Raw genomic sequence first — 19,660 nt, 5'->3', positions numbered from 1 at the left:
AAAACATAACTATCAAAAGAAAGGCTGTTACTCACAGGTTTCTGCTCTGGCAGCCACTCTGTGACGCTCAGCTTGTTGATCTCTGATGTAATCTTGAATAGAGAGAGCATATTAGGGGAAAAGAGAGAATTAAAAAGAGAGTGCATGCACACACACGTGCACCCACACACAAACACACACACACACACACCCTCACACACACACACACACACACACACACACACACACACACATACACACAAGCAAAAGTGCGTTAAGATCCTATTTCGATTGCATTTTCCTCCACAGCATTGCAGTTTCATCAGTCCAGGAGTCCAGCAGTGCTTCTCTCTAGTTCTGTCACTCAGACATTCTCACAGAGGAAAGACATGGGACGGCGTGACACCTGATGGAAGCTTCTGGAAATTGGTAGGAATAGCGTGATGATGCAAATGTCTGCAGATCAAATGAAAGGCAAAGGAAGACGAGCGCAAACGTCTGCAGTGAAAGGAAGCGTCTAAAAGTCCTGATTCGCCTGATTTCTGATGACAGAACTCATATGTAGTTTTTGTAGACACACAAGGAGACACTTCTACAGAAAAACATTAACAACACACACATTCACACAGACCCACACACATCGATTGTACAACTCATTTTTGAGTGGATAAAACAACTCAAGAAAACTAACCTCTAATGGAATCCTTTAGCTTTTTTAAGAAAGGTTGTTCAATCTAAGCTCTAAACCCTTCAGCATATACAGAGTGCATATACATATAAATAATTCAGAACTACTGACAATTATTTATATAGTGGCATGCATGGTGAGGAGTGTCTTTCTGGTTGCTATGGAGGCAGCAGCCACAGGGTAGAAGGTGAGGGAAAGGTCAGGAGGTCAGGAGGAGTCTTTTGCTTCTATTACACTTGATGTAATCTTTGAAATACATTTAAAAGAATTTGTTTGATTAGAAAAATCATTTGGAAAAAAGATCATGAATTCCACCTTCTGTGACATCCCTAACATAATTTTTGTACAGACAGTAATTATATTTATCCTTTATCCTTCTTGTGGGGAAAAAATTGTTTCAGCAGACAAAATGTTTTTTGCACAGTCTGCAAGTTGCAAAGATCAGTGGTGTTGAAAAAAGTCAAAGTGTAATTTTCATAAGTGGGCAAACTTTCTGCTAGATGCAAGAGTCATTTAAATAGGGGCAAGTTAGGTCAGCATGCCAGGTAGCTTCCTTTGTGTGAGGTTTAAAGGCTTGATGCAAAAGTAAAACTGGCTTGAACACATTTGACTCACGCAAATAAATCTGTAAATTCATCTGCAAGTGTTCTAATATTTATATGGACTTTATTTTGATTTTTAAGTGTGATTTATTGTTTATTTTTGCCAGTGCCATCATGACAGCTACGACATTACATGAAAAATTAAAAAAAAATCTGAAAAATACCAGCTAACGGGTAAAACAACAAAAGATGACCCGGGGCAGGTGTGACAGGAGGCAGAGAACATCGGGGGGGTCACGTTCATAACTATGTTTAATTGTTTTCATGAGATTTTTGCAAAGGTAGGAGTTCATATACATGCATGCACGAAGCAAAGTCTGTCAGACTTGTTTCCACTATGGTCCATGGCGCAGGGGGTGTGAGCTCTCTGGGGTTCAGGGTTCAGTTGCCTTACCTCCGGAGTCATTCGGCTAATGGTGGGCAGGTCATAGCCCGCGCCCAGGAAGTTTGGAGCGTAGACCTGCAGCTGAAAGTCGCTCAGCCATTGGACAACGGCCTCTGAGCTCTACAGGAGAGAAGACAGGGGGCATGCGGTCACTGGCACCGTGTTTGATTCTTCACAGCCACTTCTCATCAGCCAAACGGGGTCATACAGCGGCCACTCCTTAGTTATTACCGAATGATCACTTCAACGTCTAGCTAGTAGATCGAATCTGCGATCATTTCTAGTTTATGAATGTTAAAAGGTACCATGTTTTCTACGGATTTAGATAAATATAGAAAGTGGCTGGTCTTTTAACATAACTTCCTTCTAAATTGATAAATTAGCCCAAGGCAGGCTTTCTTGGCAATGTAGTGAAAAATAATTTAAAATTAGGAAGAGGAGAGACCAAACTCTTCTTCCTTGGTATTTAGACTGACTGCAGTAATTCTAAAACTTATAATTAGTGTTAACAATGCTGATAAAGTTTTAAATAACTTTAAAACAAACTTTTCCTGGGTCAAATTTAGCTTCATAACAATTTTTTTTATATGAAACACAAGCAAGAGATGTTTCAAATCTTTAAGTGAATATGCTCTGTTAGCTTWGTTAGCGTGTGTCTTYAGGGAATGGGAATGTGTCKTCAAACCACAGACCATTCTACATAGTGGGATACACCAGCCATAAATATGTTGTAGTTGTATAGAAGGACCAGTTTTCATTATCAGATATAAGTATAATATTTAWGTTGTGTTACCCGGGGTGCTAGCAAGTGCACCATGCAGCCCAGGTGCTCTTCACTATGAGGCTTCAAGATAAAACATTTAGACATTTCCACAAAATCGTTACCCATGCCTACCTAACTTTCTTTGTCTTCTAGAAAATTGCAATCAGTAAAATTAAWGTTTATATAGAGACAGTCCATGAGCCTAAACTACTTGATTTCKGTTCTAATGTAGATAGAGGTGTGCTCTGTAAGCAGAGATGGAAGACACACACACTGCAAAAAAACTGCAGCTGATATGTTTGTGTGTTTGTAGACAAATGTACGCAAAATTTGAGATGCTGTTGACCACCTGTGTTTCCATTGACCATAAAATTGTAGAATTACAATTTTATGGTCAATCGGGGGGGGGGGTTATCAGACGAGTCATACCAGTTTGTATCTGGCTAAAATGCATATCTCATGTTTACWTCTGTTGCCACCATGACTTTTAATGACACTGTGTGACCAAACTTATTCACATGTGATTTTAGCTGCACTCCTTTCTAAGTGGAAATATCGCAATTRCRAAATTGTATTTTTTCAACATTAGCAGAATATTGGCAAAGGCAATGGAACTACTACTGTTAAATCCACACAMAAAAAAAAACTTCTGTATTCTCAGCAATTAATGAGATCTTGTCTAATTGGATCTTCTGAGTTTTTAGAAAATAGTCAAAAATGAAAGAATCATTTGATATGTATTAGCCACAAGTCTGAAAATGACAAGATGTTCTGAAATGACTTGATTAGTGTTTTTAGAGTCCATTTCTGCTGTCAGCATCTGTAGTTGCCATTTCTACTCGTTATTTCTCTTTCTGTTATGTATCTCCTCTCCCACTCTCCCTATATATCACGACTGGCTTTCCCTCTCATCTCTCAGCCATGTTTCCCTGCTGATGGGAGCATCGGGAGGCTGGCCAGCGAGGAGTCAGGATTCCACTGTAGCTAACAGATGGTCATCAGAACATGGCTTACATAGCAGCACACAGAAATACTGCAGGCGAGTAACGCACACATTCGCCAGCAAAAATCTGCTGTGTCGTTTCAGAACTTAAAATAATAATATGCAATTAGATCTGAAGCTAAATCAACACTAAGTCAGAAAATGGCATCCAATTCTGAACAGTGTAAGATCAGATTTCACACTTTTTGTGCCGAGAGTCCTCCCACAATTCCTGGGCACCTGCCATAACTCACACACACATCCACGCACACACACACAAGCGAGCAATAACCATTATCTCTGTTAAAGTTCTGTTTGCCTGTGGCGCAGTGACTTCTAAGACTCTTTCCAAAGGTAAAAGAAAACAAACGCTGCAATGAAAGAAGAGAAGCTGCAACTGAAAGGAGTGGATGATGAAGTCACACAAACACGCTAGAATCATAGAGAAGAGATTCATCTGAGACCCACTCACACACTCACCGTGTCGTGGCTGCATCCGAAAACTCGCAGCACGGACGAAGCCAGCTGCGAGAGAAACCGCTGGGACATCTTGGTGTGTGTTGTGTTAATGCGTGCGTGCATGCGTGTGTGTGTGTGTGTGTGTGAACGAGTGGGCTCGAGGTGACTGTGGAGCTACATCCTCATCACGATGCAGTTAGAAGCCCATGGTGGCAACTGACTGAGTAGGACTTTTTTTTTTTTTCTGAAGACTGAATCTGTGGGGAATCAGGACTGTCCTACCTTCCCTTCGCATGGAACCTCCCCCTTCCTGGTTGCCGTGGCATCGTAAGGCGGCGCTTCGTGAAGCGGACAGCCCGATTGGCTGGACGTCCTAGAGGAGCTGGCAGAGCCTGATGGTGGAGAGAAATCATTGGCCGGTGACAAGCCATCAACCAATCTTTGGACGCCGCTGTCCATCAACAGATAACTTCTCTGGATAGGTCTCTGACCTTTACCCTCCTTCTCCTCACGCTCAAATATCTGCCTTGTCTGATTGCTTCACCAAACAACCAATCAGATTCTTGCTTTCCAAGATATAAAACACAATCTGAACCAATTATACCGTTCTACACTTCCTCCTACATCCCCTGCCTTGGCCATCTGTCYGCTGAACAAGCCAAGAGCTGTGTGTGTTTAGAAGTGATATGATGACATTATGTAAAAGGCCAAAGCTTTAAGGCTTTCGCTATCTAACCAAAATAATTTTTTTTAAACCTAATTCTTATGTTTCCACCTTTTTCCCCAAGTTGGTATAAAAATCTCAGCAATATTTGCTTCCTCTAACCTGCAGGTTGGTCCACCGACTTGGACTGCTCCATCAGATGCTCCTTGGCTTTTGTAGACTGGGACAATACAGTGGCTAAAAGCTGCAAACACACATGGAGAGAGAGACTCATTAAAGCTCATGTATTAAGGAAGGCTGTCTCACAAGTTAATGCTWTTAACWTTTTACTTCCATTCACATTGAAAGTTTCTGTTTCTTTTCTTTTTGTCTTCTCAACCCTCCAGTTGGTCATGGCAGATGGCCGCTTGTGCTGAGCCAGGTTCTGGTTCTGCTGGAGGTTTCTTCCTGTTAAAGGGGCGTTCTTCCTCTCCACTGTCACTACATACATGTTTATTATGTGGAATTGCTGTAAAGCGACAACACAATGTCTCCTGTCTACTGTTGTTACATCCAGTAGGAGTGAATGCTGCAAGTCAACGACTCGTAGCAATCTGGTCAGTTTCCATTTAAAACAAAGTTTGGTATTTTAGTGGCATTTTATAGCACATTAAAGTRACTATGTTACATTCAATTTTTATGAGAATGTTGTGATCTTACTGTGTACAGCAGTACTCCAAGTCTAAACAATGTAACACTGAAACCTTTTTGCTTCTTCACCGTGTCACAGATGCTTTACATYTTTGTGAATTACAGAAGCATCGACTTGGTAATCTTTTTCCAAAAATTAGGTCATCTTAATGTTTGGAAAAACATTAAGGTCATGGTTACAAAAACACTCTTCAGTGAAGGTGTTATTGAGGAAAGCAGACTTAAAAGAAGTTTTTTTTTTCCTYCAGAAAATATGTCTAAGTCTAATTAAAAAGTATTTTTGCCATATTCCTAYATTTTTTGAAAGTACAGGGAGCTATAAATTCAACCTGCTGCTGTTACACCCCTGTCTCACCAAACCAGGTGGTTATTACCACGCCTGAGTAAAATATACTCAAAGTTTACTGTTTAAGAGGGAGCACAGCAGATATAAGATTTATTTAAATGTAGCTGTATTGATCAACTTGAGCAGATAAGAGGAGCTCTGAATGTTTTACAGCAAATCTGCTGTTTAACCTCTTTGAGTTTTCAATTTCCTGTCATTTAAAATTCTCAGTTTCCCAAAGTTGGCTCTATGTTCTATCTTCTGTAGAGAGTAAACTTGGTGGGACAAGAGTAAAAATTTTTAATCGGGATATTTGCAAGGTCTRTAGTTAATTAATCACAGCTAATTGCATTTTAATCAAAAATATATCTATGAAATTTAAGAAAACCCTTATTGCTGTTAAACTTATTGCCCCGGCCCTAGAATAAACACAAAGTCTGTTGGTGATAGCTAGTTATGCTAGGAGTGCTGCTTGAGCTAATCAGAAATATAAGAGCCTAAAATCCTCAGGAAAGAGTTTTACTAAAACTGGTATTTGCTAGTTTAACACAATTGCTTTTTCATGCTGTTCAATTATTTGGTTCGCATTTTTGGGACAAATTACAAATTTGCTAATATAAATAATCAAACTGCTACTATAAAGTTTTAAAGGTTAAATATGTAACATTTCAGAAAATCTGTTTTTTTTTCCACATTTGTTGACACTGTCACCATGTATTGATAGTTAAYATGAGACAGAAAATATGAGAAAAGATTCCACCTCCTTCCTGAGCTACTAGTGCCCTGAATAAATGCACCGCTCCCGACCAAAAACAACCAATCAGAGCCAGGAGGCGGGTCTTAGCGCTGTCAATGAGCTACTTAATGTTGGAGAAACAACTTACTGTTCCAGGAAAACTGTTTATCTGCCGTCATCTAACGATACTACTAAAGCTATGCTAACTAGCCTTAGCATTCATGGCAGACTATTTTGTGGTGAAACAGCAAAGCGTAGCAACTTATCCATGTTATATTATAATGTTGCTAAAACATGATCGTTTTAGCAAATGTATATAAAAAAAACTTTATAAAATTTAGACACTATAGCTGTAACTGTGGCGTCAGATGTGTGTTATGGTGTGTGTGTGTGTGTGTGTGTCGCACCTTCACGCCCTCGGCCTGCGCGTGAAGGATGTGCGCGGCGCTGGTGGCGCTCTGACCGCTGCCTGAAGACCTTACACTGGTCACACTCCCAGAACTCCCCACGCTGCTGCGATCTCCACCTGAAACGCACACACACATACACACACACACACGCGCGCACAGGAACATACATGTGCAATCAATCGCGCACCCATGCAATTGCCCAATCGTTGCGCGTAGGTATCGTCCAACACATACAGCAGACACRCACACACACACRCACRCACACACACAGACAAAGGTTTAGCTGATATCCGGCGCTGATGTGTTCGTGGTGTGACTCTCCGTTGAAATGCACTGGGCAGCGTGTGGTTGGATGGACAGGACGGACAGACAGATGACTGAGTGACCAACACAAAAGTGGGAAAAAAGACATGCCTCTTGCTTCCACGCTCATCAAAAACACGCACACTATTCCTTCTATTCGTCTTTCGCTCTCTACACAGACTGTAGACCGATGCAAATGCCTGCAGCCTACACAAACKRCTACTGAGCTCAGCTAGGCTTCAGATGGAGGGATAAGCAGGACATGGGAGGGGGGAACTGTCAGGAGCAGGTCAAAAAGTATCTGAATGCCTTCAAGCACCATCCTCTTTCGGCTCAAACAGTGGGGACCGTTGGGCAGGAAGGGTTTTTCACCAACAGACGTCAGATACTATTTGGCCCTGTTCAGACTTTTTAGGAGTCAGAGGTTGAGGGCTCAGCGCAACGCGGCTCAATTTACCTGCCACGGGCTTGCGCAGAACCCAGATCTCTTCGTTGGAGCCTCCATGGGGCCCGCTGGATGGAGTGGGAGAACTTTGAGGACTTGCCTCTGAGCCTCGACAACCTTCAACACAGAACACCACCGTTAACCGCTAACCGACCCCTAAAGTGGCACAGGGAGCGGCTCACTTCCAAAGAGAGACGTGCTCTTTACAGCGGCAGCAACTGAGATTTTTTACATTCAGGATTTTGTTTTATTGGGGCGGATGGGTAATTTGAGCCTGATGGAGAAAATAATAATAGTAATAAAAAWAAATTACAAGAATACAGTCATATTATTATGTGAAGAAATAATATTAAAATTTTATTCTCATAATATTATGACTTTATTCTCATAATATTAGTACTTATTTCTTGAAACATGAGTTTATTCTTGTACTATTTCAACTTTATTTTCGTACGACTAATCTCGTAATGCTATGTAGTAGTATTACTMGATATTTATATAGTATTACAAGAATTAAGTTGTATGACTTTATTCTCATAGTATTATGACTTCATTCTTGAAACATGAATTTATTTATGTATTATTTCAACGCTATTGTTGTAATATTGACATTATTCTTGTATTATTTTGACTTTATTCTCGTACTACTTGATTTCTGTAATATTATAACTTTCGTCTCATAATATTATGTCTTTATATCAGTAACTAACTTCAATAACTCTTTGAAGAATATGAATTAATGAGCTACAGCAACATTTAATTTCCCTTTAGGATTAATAAAGTATTTCTAAAGTATTTGAATTTGAATAATTATGACTTTGTTCCTGAAATATGACTGTAATGTTGCATTATTTCAACTAGTCCTGTTCAACTTTTTTTTCTTATGATATTATAACTTTATTCTCGTAAATTTATAACTTTATTATGTTATTTTTATCTTAGCATGGCCCCAACAGTCTGTCATAATTTGAGAACAGTCTCACAAGGTTTAGGTATGAACAGCTTTATTAGCAACAACCTATTTATCAAATGTTAGCTTGACTTGTGTTTCCAGTATTTATTAAAACAGATTAAAGTAAAAATGTGCCATTGGTATCTGAACCAACAGTCTGAAGGATTGTGTTTTTAGTGGCTATGACTGGACTGGTCAAAAACTCAATAAATATGACACTGAAGTGCTAGCTAACTGTTGGCTGTGTTTTCTATGGTCGCATGTCGGCTGTTGTTTCATGTTGCTGCAACATTGAGCTAAACCTTAGAAGGTGGTTGGTCATTTTGCTAGATTTACCATTTCTTATTTTTGGAGTTTTGGTTGATATAAATCCATGTTTTTACAGTACCAAAAGTAGCCACTTGACGTTAATTTGTACCCACCTTGGGCCGTTTTGATTAATCGGCAGGGGAGCGGAATGGTCCGGAATTAGCTTTAGCTGATAATACAGAGGTTGGCCACATTGTAGCAATGCTTCAACAATGTATGGAAATGGGAATATTGTATGGAACCTTGAATCTCCTTATGTCATGGAGCATGCTGGATTTAGAAATGTTGGAAGTTGTTTGGAAATCTCGCAGTTAAGGTATGGATTTAGATTCATTCCTGTGCTAATTGTGCTAACCGTCAGTACTGAATGCTAAAGACAGTCGTTCCTCATATGAATGCTTACATCAGGAAGAAAATATCATGAATACTTATAATTACGGTTTGTAAAGACAATTAGGAACTGGCTAAGCGTAGGGTAAAGGTGATAATCAGAAACTGGACACCGATCTCCCATCAATTGAGTTCTAGTAAAATACCTGGTCTCATAACATCAGTGCAGTTATAGCTATGGCTATCAATCATTTTCCTTAGCGACTGCAACTTGTGTTGGGCCAAAATAAGTGGATTATTTTTCTTAGAACTCCGTTATTTACTGTAAAAGTCTATTTATTTATTTATTTTTTTAGTTCCTTACAAAAGTTTTAATATACAGTTGAGTCCTGCCTATTCCCAGTTCAGTATTCACAGATTTTTCTGTGAAACATAACATTGGATTATTTACGGAAAATTCATCTTTTCACAATTGTTTTTGGTCGTGTATATCTAAAATATTCAAAAGGAAATGCAGCTTGGGAAGCTGAAATGTCTAACAACAATCCTACTTTGTGTGCTACATGCTGGAGTTTGCAAAGCAGCCAATCAAGGAGCTTAATTTGACTTTGGACTTTGATTGGGACATTCCAACAAGAATTTAATTTTAAAAAATGATATTTAGGCTGAAAAAAATCTGTTTTAATCCCATCTGACCAGAGCATCTTCTAAGCCACATGTTCTCTATCCCTGATACGGTTTCTGGCAAACGTCAAACAGAACTTCATCTGACTTTCTTTGAGCTCTTTCCTTTCACCATTCCTTCTTAAATAACACGTTTGTGAAGTCCCCAGCTTATCATTTTGTAAGGCACTGTATGTTCCCACTTTGTGGGAAAATATACCTTAAAAAACACCCCACTAAGGGCCAACCGTCGCAGCTCACCAGTCTCTTCGTTAGGACATTTACTTAGCAACTGATGCATTTATACCCTAATGTGAGACAAACAATTTCATCTTTCGGCGTGCCGTAATCTGTCAAAGTTGTCTGAAAACATGAAACGGACCAACGTGTCTGATCTTTCTGAATTCCCAAAATATGTTTAGGAAGTGAACAGCAACGATTTTCGATCCCTAATTAGTGCAGACATAATGAACATAGCAGATACAGCAGGTTTCAAATCTACCTCTGCAGCACATCTTCATCCTCACACATTCTCACTCCCTCCTCCTCTCTCCCACACACATAAAAAAAGACAGCATATATATATAAATATATGAAAACATTTATATACTCCTTGTGCATACATCAATTCTTTACACATATAATACCTGTGTATATACACATATATGCCAAAAAATGTACATACACATACATATATAATGCATCCATTGGTGTGTGATTATATATGTCGGAGCTTTTAAGAATGGGGCTGTAGTGCATTTGGAGAGTGTTATAAACCATTATGGCCACTTCATTAAGGGCTTAATAATGGTTTATATGTGCAACCAGTAGCGCTCCAGGGAAACACACACATCATAAAGTCTGATTTCCTTTCATGTGATCACACAGCTCCTTCTTGTGGTCATTTTGCGTTCCTCCAAGYGACCTCAGAAAAGCATCGCTYCCACCTGAATCACGATCCAAACGTCGCTTTTGAATTAAAATAAGACAAAGCCATTTGTTCTCAAATTAGTTTTTTTTCTCTTGGAGGTGACAAAATGGTAACCAGGCAACAGAGGCGGTTATAAGATGTCAATGCCTTACCTGAAAATCATAGGTGATACTTTTAAAGCAATGTTTTACACCACATGTGAAACTTTACACCTTCACAACTGTTAATTTTTGCAGCCCTGCAGCAGGTTTTCATTGAGGTAATTTGCACTTGCGAGTCTACAAAGATGAATATTTTGTTCATAAGTCACGAAAGCATATAAAACGMAAAAAACTAAAGAAATTCTCTTTTTTAATGGAAAGCGTCTTTTTTTTCTCTTTTATATGGCCAAGTTTACTGGTATCGTCTAATATGGATATTACAGGGTAATGGTTTGATACTGTGGCAGACTCACTATAACTGCAACATACACACACATGTATACACATACACACACGCACACACACATATTATGGTGCAGAGGTAAGGTGGGTAGAAGTGTTAGTCTGATCCAGCGTGACGACAACACAAGACGAGGACAGAACAGAAAACACCGTCTGGTCAGGATAAAGTTGTGTGTGGAAGTGGTGGTAAGCAGGGGAAAAAGAGCAAAAAATATTAAAAAAGTAAATAAAAATAAAGGAAATCCAGACATTCAAATGAATCACAAGCAAACTCAGGGAAACTGGTAAAACATCCTCCATGTTTCTAATCCTAATAATGATAGCTAATAATAATCCAAGTGGTGAAAAATAATAATAAACAAGCCGAATAAATGGTTCCTGATAGACTCAAATTTATGTTAAGATAATGCAACATGAATTGCAGAAGGCAAATTGTTGACTCTTTGAAGTGATCATGTAATYTTTCACTGGAAATGTTTACAGAGTTCATTTTTGTAAAAATTAGTTCTGACCCTGACATGTTTGGCGCCAAACAGATGAGCCAGGATGTGGCGGGTACAGGATTTTCACCAAAGCAGTTCCAGTGCTAGACCAAAGATGGCGCTACCATCACCTTTTAACCCAGCTATGGACTGATTCATCATTGTGATCCGCAGCCGTTATTACATTATAAAGGGGAATCTCAATGCATTTTATTGTGATTTCACTAAATAGTTTAAGAGAAAGTACCTATTAATTGTGAAGGGAAGAAAAGTGAAGTTATTACTAATACAAATCTGAAAAGTGTGGCATGCATTTTTTTWAAATCAAGTTTTAATTTTCATCTAGTTTTAATAAGAGGTCTGAGCCAAAAATRAACCCGACATGTTATTATAATTTAGATTTTATGCTTTTTGTTTTTCGACTATAATRTGAGTCAGCAGTGGAACTCCTCCTGATTTGTTTAACATCTTCCAGATCCATTCTGTCATTTGTTGTAACCACAGGGTGAGAGAAGTGAAAATTATCTGGAATATGTGATTGATAGGAGCGGAGCAGGGCGGAACTATGTGCTCAGTTATTATTACAGTTTCTTAAACTTTGAGGCCTCTAACCTAGTTTGCCGAGTGCATACATTCAAATACCCATATCTTCTTTTTTTATGTGCCTGACATAATTAGAATTAATTAATTAATTAAGTAATTCAAATCTTTAGCAAGACATGTTCATCTCATTGGTCAACACTTGTTTCTGGATGTATAATAAAATGAGTACATTTGATTATAAAATGGAAAGACAGAAACCGTTTAGTGATGGTAGAGATGTTCATCAGGTTCAACGGCAGCAGAAAGAACTGGTCTGATTTAGCGCTGGAACTGCTGTTTGGTGGACAAAAACCAAGACTACCAGAAGATATGTACCTTCACATCAGTGTTTAATAAAAACAACAAAGCTCCTTATTCTCATTAACACCTAAAGTATCAAAATTAAACTATGTTACGTTTTAATTGCATGCTTTCAAATGGGATATAATGGAATACATAAACTAAGAACCGCTCGTCTTTTGTAGACCAAGCTCTAAATAATGGGGATGACAACCGTAAAGAACAAAAGTTAAACAGCATGACAAACATAGAAAATTAGATAAATAATGATCTATAACAGAAAAGTTTAATGGCTGCCTTCTCAGAAAATATATTAAAACACTTATTGGAATTTGAATTGATCAATTAAGATACTTCAGTTTCAGCATGATAAGTTTGTAGTAAACACAAGAGGAAAGCATCCATTAAAGCTTCATCAGTAACACATAATAATAATAATAATAATAATAATAATAATAATAATAATAATAATAATAATAATAATAATAATAATAATAATAATAATAATAATAATGAAAAGTGGGTGTATACCTGGGGCAGTGGGTGTGTCTCCCTGTGGGGTTGTCACGGGCGACCTGTTATACCCAAAGGAAGTGAAAAGTGGAAGCAGTGGCTGATGGGAATGTGGTGGAGGAGGAGGCGGTGGAGGCAGGATATGGATCTGATGGAACGTGGTGTCGTTGCCGTTGACTACCGCGTTGGCAGGGGCAACCGTCGCCGGGGGAACCAGCGGTATCTTTTGAAATTGTTGAGTACAAATGACTGTGCTGGCCAAACCTAGACAACACCCACCGTGACGAAGCACGGAAACACACACACACACACACACATACACACGCACACACACACACAACCAGCCAACAGTGAACCACCGTCACAGACGAACGACAAAACAGAGAATTACACGTAAGAAAAAAAGAGGAGGGAATAATAGAAATTAAAAAACAAAGACTGAGGTTAGAAATCAAACCAAGAGAAGAAGGGAGGTGAAGCAGGCAACTGATGGAGAAAAAAATCACAGGGMTGGAGATTAGGAGAAGGAACAGACATGGGCGATGGGGGCAATGTACAGTATGAAGAGGTGCAGAGAGGGAGGGGTGAGTGACATCACCACAAAATGAGGAGTCTACTCTTATCTCTTTACATGGTAGCACATTTGCTATAACAGCACAATATTTAAAYCACTATAGATTTAAATCTCTATAAAGATGTTATGAACTTATAATAAGCATAATAACTTTTTTATGCATAGCGTTTCATTAACRCCTTCATTAAAACAATTGGAAATTGTAAAGAATGTGTCTATGTATTCATTCTTAATGTGTGGAGAAAACCAAAATGGCCTCAACCWAACAGTTTGGATGTGTGACGGTGTGTCCCTTTATACAGGTTATAYGTTTGTGTAACTACAATACTTATGTTGTGATACCGAATGTCCGTCCTTATACACTCAAATGTAGGACAAGACTACTAACATAAGCCGTGTTTCCATCAACTTTTTGGAGTATTTTCTTGTATCGCACTGGAAGCGGCAACATTCAAAATAATTTCCACAATTTCGGGAAAAAAAAAGAATTACGCTTCTATATCTATATAGTGATTTTGGGAAAAAGAGTTAAGTTAACAGTTACTACTGGCACAATTTTTTTTTTGAATTGCAAAGTCCAGACATCCAACACAAAAGAGAAAACTATATTTACTTCACACCAGTGGATGAAAACACACCTAATTTGAATTTYCTTTTTTTTTGTTCTTTTTTGCGGCATTTCAAAAGTTTGCTTAAAAATTGCATGACAGTTGAAACATAATTTTGTCCACAAGACTGTGATGTGGTTTAAAGATGTTTACTTCAGATGCCAGAGTCTTTAGTATGGACAGACTGTTGCTTCATTGAGCCAGTAAAGGTTACCCCCATATTTTAGAAAACAGCGAAATTATTGAAAGCAGACAAATGCATTTTCTTCAAATGCATCTGGGTAACTTCAGGGAAAGCAACAGGATGATTATGCATATTGTCATTTGATGGAAAAATAAATGTAAAGAAAGATGTGCAGAAAAACTGATGTCAGGCTTAATGTTAGCTATTTTCATGACTTAGTGCTAGCTATGTCCAGTATCATTAAGTTATTTAAAATAATGCCTGAGGACAAAACGACAAGCATAAAGCCATTTAAAATGAAATGTTAACAGAATGACTCCAGTTCATTCAGTTTGTAGAGGAGCAAAACTTCTGTAGCGAACATATAGTTAAGCACTGAAAAAAAATCACAGGGATGGAGATTAGGAGGAGGAACAGACATGAGCGATGGGGGCAATGTCAGTATGAAGAGGTGCAGAGAGGGGGGGTGAGTGACATCACCACAAAATGAGGAGTGCATGATGATGCACTAAGGGTGCTAATTGCTAACATCAGAAGCTAAACAAAATTCCAAATGTTTTAGCTTCAAAATAAAAGCAAAACCTTGTTTTGAAACTTAAAGCTTGCTGGAATATTAACATAAATAATAGATGACCACTTATGGCAAGAAGACAAAATAAAATTATGCTTACGTTTATCCATAAAGACAAACTTTATTTGGTAATTCAAAGCTTTTGAAAACAAGAGACAAAAAATTGTCCACAACTTTTTGCTGAGCGCATCTGTTGTTAATGGATTTCAGCTAAAATTGCCAACCTTAAATGCATTTTTTTAAACATTTAAAAATGTCTCGTGCGSAATCGCAGTCAGTGGAAAATTAGGAAGCAGGAGAGACGGACGCTACCAGGAGAGAGAACGTCACAGCAAACAGTGAATGAAAAGGTCACAACCACAGATATACACACTTAGACAAACATAGCAGAACGCACGGATAAAACTAGAAAAGCTTAAAACATCTCAGTGGACGTACCTAAGTCCAACCTAGACGACAAGATGGATCTGAATGTGCTTGGCGGAAGTTACCAAGAAGGAGCTCATTCATAGAARATGAACGGCAGTGCTAAGATGCTACACAGCATRGATGTTTAATATGCAACCTAACAAAAATTCAAAATAACAGTTTGATATAATGGGAATTAAGCTTCCACACACATGATGATGGATGTTTTTATGTGAGTCAAATATGGAGCTTTCACCAGAAGTTYCTTTAAAAAGTTGATATACAAAATGTTCTGTTTCCACTTATCCGCTTTATTTCAGAGGTATTTGGAGCAGTGATGCTTTCTGGATTCTGTTTTCCCATTAAACCAATGAAATGATGACTGGTGTCTGCTGCTGCTTTTTGTGCTTATTGTAAATAGTATAAATAGTTTTTATACTTGACAGAGTTTGGTTGATGGTTGAGGTTCACGTCTTCTGCAGTTCCACCCATATTCACTCCACCTTGTGTTGAGTGGAAATGGTGTGAAATCGGGGACTGTTTCAGAGGAGGTGATGCCTTTTTTTTGTTTTTASAACATGTGTTATAACATTAGAAACTATTATAATATTTTCAAACATTTTGGTGTATACATTTAGATCCAAGGACGAAGGCCAGAGCAATTCCATATCCTAGCAATTATTTTGATCGCAMGTTTTATATTCTTATTGGCTGCCCTGGTAAATAAGCTAAAAGACTTAAAATAAACTCATCCTAACCTTAGTACCATGYGTTAACACTTACAATTTCAGTAAAATCCAACTTTTAATTTCAGTTCATCCAAATGATTTTAAAAGAATCCAAAAACATAAAACCTCAATGATGCACATCAGGTTAGACATGATTCATCAAACACAAGATCAACCTTCGTCCACAGCCATCAATCCCCAGGTCTACACCCTTCAGAGACCCTGAGGGCTGAGCTGAATCTGGACCAATGGAGGGTAAMAGATCGCTCTCTCTACATTATGCCTCTACTTTGCATAGTGTTAAAGAAKAAGGCTAACCCAATGGAAAAAGAGGTTCAGAGTGAGATAATGGTGCTGCAATAAAAGGGTAGTTTATTTAACCATGAAGGCCAACAATATATAGTGTACAGTATAGTTAGAAAAACCATTATTGTCCCAAATTCGTTTTTTTAGAGTGGAAAAAAGTTGAATTTAGTCTCTCCCGATGGATGTCTTTACATTGACTTTAGATCTTACTTTTCAAGCCATTGCGTTTTCTCTGTTCCTTATTGTGTTTTTTCTACAATGACATCACAGTGTTCACTGCAGAACTGCTGCATCGACTTCCAGTTAATCAATATTGTGAATCCAGAATTCTGGTTCTTTCCAAATTCAAGGATGCTGAAGTTACAAGTTAAAATTTTCAGTTGTTGGGTTTATCAACCCACAGAGTCCATTACGTTGTCCCTCAGCATCAGAACCTCTTAGAAGTGCCTGGATAATTTAGATCATTTTTGGTAAATGCTTCCACATCAGTGGGTAAAGTCCTCCTTGTTCAAGGACAAGTGCCACAGCAACCTCTGCCAGTATCAAGAAGGATTTGCTGAAAACCTTTGTCTGACTGAGGGTCAGCTCCTTCTGTCTGTGAAACAACGGAGACAACGCAACAGGAAGCTGCAAATAACATTAAAACGACAACAAACTTTATATAAGATGTTAATTTGTTGTGTGTTGATATGATGTCTTGGCCAATGTTTYGCTAGCAGAGTAGCATTGTGCCTTCTGCTTATGTTAGCGCTGTGTGCTAGCTGTTAGCTCCTTGAGAACATAACCGTTCTTGAAAAGTATTATTACATAAACAGTTAGGCTTTTTTCKATCCATTTTTGTCTTGGGAGCACATCCTCCACATACATTCATGTTCTTGGCGCTAACGTTAGCTAACCCGCTAACAACATTGAGGCTTTGTTTACAAGACGTGTTCAKTCATATTATTGTAGCATTTTCTGGCTTGGTTGGATTGACAGGTCTTTCACTGCTGATCAATTTGGAAATAAAAAGTTTCTGTTCTGCTAGATATTAGTTTTTTTCTGCAGTCAAGCTACAAAAATGGCCAAATGGGTGGAAGTGCGACCTGGAAGGGGGCGGGAGGAATAATGAAGCACCTCATTTACATCTAAAGAGCCCACACCAAAACGAGTCGAACAGGAGCAAAAGAGCGACTTGTGGAGCTGCAATAACAAGGAATCCAGACCAACGCATCGCAATTCTACTTTGTATAGACCACAACTGAATGATTCAAATGTGAAAAGTAAGAATAGGAAAGCACAATATAGCCTAAAGTTTAGGAAAAATCTTGAAAGCTAGTCTACCTGAAAATGTTTTCAGACAAAGGACAGGAAATGTTTCACTGGGATATTCTACTCTCCTCACTGTAGTTCTCCATTTCCAGCCCAAATGTGTCATATGGCCGACTTCTGATTCTGTCAGCACATTTACATCTAAAAATAAGTCTAACACACCTTTCACTCCAACACCCACAAAGGTATCCGCACAAACACACACACACACGCACACACACCTGTGCGCTTGCTGATGACCTCAACCAGAGTGGATGGGAAGTACCCCACTCGATCGTTTCCCGTCCGGTTGTCATGGATACAGCCTTTCCAGCGTCCATCAGGATGTTGCTCCAATACCTGATAAGGGTGAATGTTAACAAACAGCTTTTAGGTTAAAATATGTGAAGAAATATGTAACAGAGTTGTTTTTTAAATAGGCTAAACTGCCTCCATCCCTGGAGACATTCAGCACTGCAGCCTAATTGTTCCTCCAGACCCTGAGGAAAGACACACAAGCGCAGCTTGGCTTCGTTGCAACTGTAATAAGTACCCAAAGGCTGAATTAATTCTCATTAATATTTATGAACGATGGCAACAAGCGCGCACATGTTTCTGTAAAATATGCTTGTAGTAAACAGGAGAGGCTGAAGCCATCTCTGCTTTTGTATTTATTGATATTCTCAACAAAAGGGGCCATTTTTACAACAGATTTTGGGTCTTTAAAAAGCCTCACCTTCTGATTATATTTCTCATTACAGTGGCCAAACAGCAAACCTTTTCACTATCAAGCAAATTTCTCAGCAAAATTAATTATTTACATCAGGGTTTCACTACGGCATAATAGGGTGATTGTAGATAGAAAAAACAGGATTACATTTTTACCAAAAATACTCTGAAATTCAGAGATTAATCTCAGAAATTTTCTGAAAAAAACAACAACAAAAAAACATGACWTTTCAAAAGACGAATATTTTTGACTTTCAAAACTCAGAAAATTTTAGATTTTTCTATTACAAGAAGCACAGCAATAAATGTTAACTGATTATTTTGAAATTCCAGTTATGAAGATATTCAGGTCCTGCTCCTTCCTTTCAGCTCTAACATTCTCAGTGAGCTGCAATAAGTTGCTGCATTTACATCGGCCAAGAAATTGGAATTAAAAAATTAAACTTGCTCAATAGAAATAATTTTAAAAAACATTTTAACATTATAAAACATTTAGTTTGTTGATAAAAAATTTTTGCAGTAGGATGTGACTAGTATTTTTTTTGTCTGTATTGAAATTTCTGCACTGCGCAAAACTGCCATGGAAAGACTTTTTTCACATCATGTGAGTCACGTGATCAAAAGCCGGATGTTTCTACTGGCAGAAACAACGCAAAAAGACGACAGGAAGTAGTAGGAAGCTGATGGAGCTGTGTGCATTTTAAGGACTAATCGCATCAACAAACTTATTAACCTGTGTTTTCAATTGCATTTCTTATTCAATTTAAACGTCACAATTGTGTTTTCTTGACATTAGCGGAACATCAACAATATTTTGCGCCCGCCTGTCATGGAAACACAGCTAGTGTGTTGGTGCTGCATGCTGTAGGGTTGGATGTGGCGTGTGTTACCGTGATGACGTCTCCAGCTTTGATGTTGAGGCTGGTCAGGTCGTAGTTGTTGCAGTAATCCTTCAGAGCCCGGACCTGCAGGGCAGCCGAGGCATCTGGGAGGTCACAAACAACAAATTACATTATCATTTGAGAAATAGATGTTGGTTTTTGTAGTTCTTGTAGCAGTTATGGAAGACTGATTTATCCCTCCGTCTCACCCCTCAGCAGCTGTTTTATCTCCCTGCTGGCTTGCGTTGCTGTGAACTGGTAAACGATGTCAAGTGCAGTCTGGCTGTAGGTGTTTCTAACAGCTGCGTTGATCCCACTCTGTAGGGCAGAGCAAGACATGTTAGAGGTTTTCCATCCATCCATCCATCCATCCATCCATCCATCCATCCATCCATCCATCCATCCATCCATCCATCCATCCATCCATCCATCCATCCATCCATCC

The 19,660-nt window shown here is 38.6% G+C and overlaps 1 protein-coding gene across 7 annotated transcripts in view; it reads right to left on the bottom strand.

The window, feature by feature from the left end:
- Positions 1 to 19,660, bottom strand: part of caskin1 (CASK interacting protein 1) — a 107,871-nt gene that overhangs the window by 8,684 nt on the left and 79,527 nt on the right. For 3 of the 7 annotated variants that reach the window (XM_008415294.2, XM_008415296.2, XM_008415295.2), the window contains exons 8-16: positions 19,425 to 19,533; positions 19,225 to 19,319; positions 17,848 to 17,965; positions 12,955 to 13,200; positions 7,444 to 7,548; positions 6,681 to 6,799; positions 4,685 to 4,766; positions 4,141 to 4,250; positions 1,664 to 1,774 (exon numbers count right to left, since the gene is read on the bottom strand). In XM_008415294.2, coding sequence (XP_008413516.1) covers positions 1,664 to 1,774; positions 4,141 to 4,250; positions 4,685 to 4,766; positions 6,681 to 6,799; positions 7,444 to 7,548; positions 12,955 to 13,200; positions 17,848 to 17,965; positions 19,225 to 19,319; positions 19,425 to 19,533 — 1,095 coding nt within the window. The remainder of the gene's footprint in view (positions 1 to 1,663; positions 1,775 to 4,140; positions 4,251 to 4,684; positions 4,767 to 6,680; positions 6,800 to 7,443; positions 7,549 to 12,954; positions 13,201 to 17,847; positions 17,966 to 19,224; positions 19,320 to 19,424; positions 19,534 to 19,660) is intronic. The other 4 variants (XM_008415300.2, XM_008415299.2, XM_008415301.2 and 1 more) reach the window with 4 other exon arrangements.

Source organism: Poecilia reticulata, linkage group LG8 (assembly GCF_000633615.1).
Source record: "Poecilia reticulata strain Guanapo linkage group LG8, Guppy_female_1.0+MT, whole genome shotgun sequence".
In the NCBI taxonomy this organism is placed as follows: Eukaryota; Metazoa; Chordata; class Actinopteri; order Cyprinodontiformes; family Poeciliidae; genus Poecilia; species Poecilia reticulata.
This window is presented reverse-complemented; position numbering and strand designations above follow the sequence as displayed.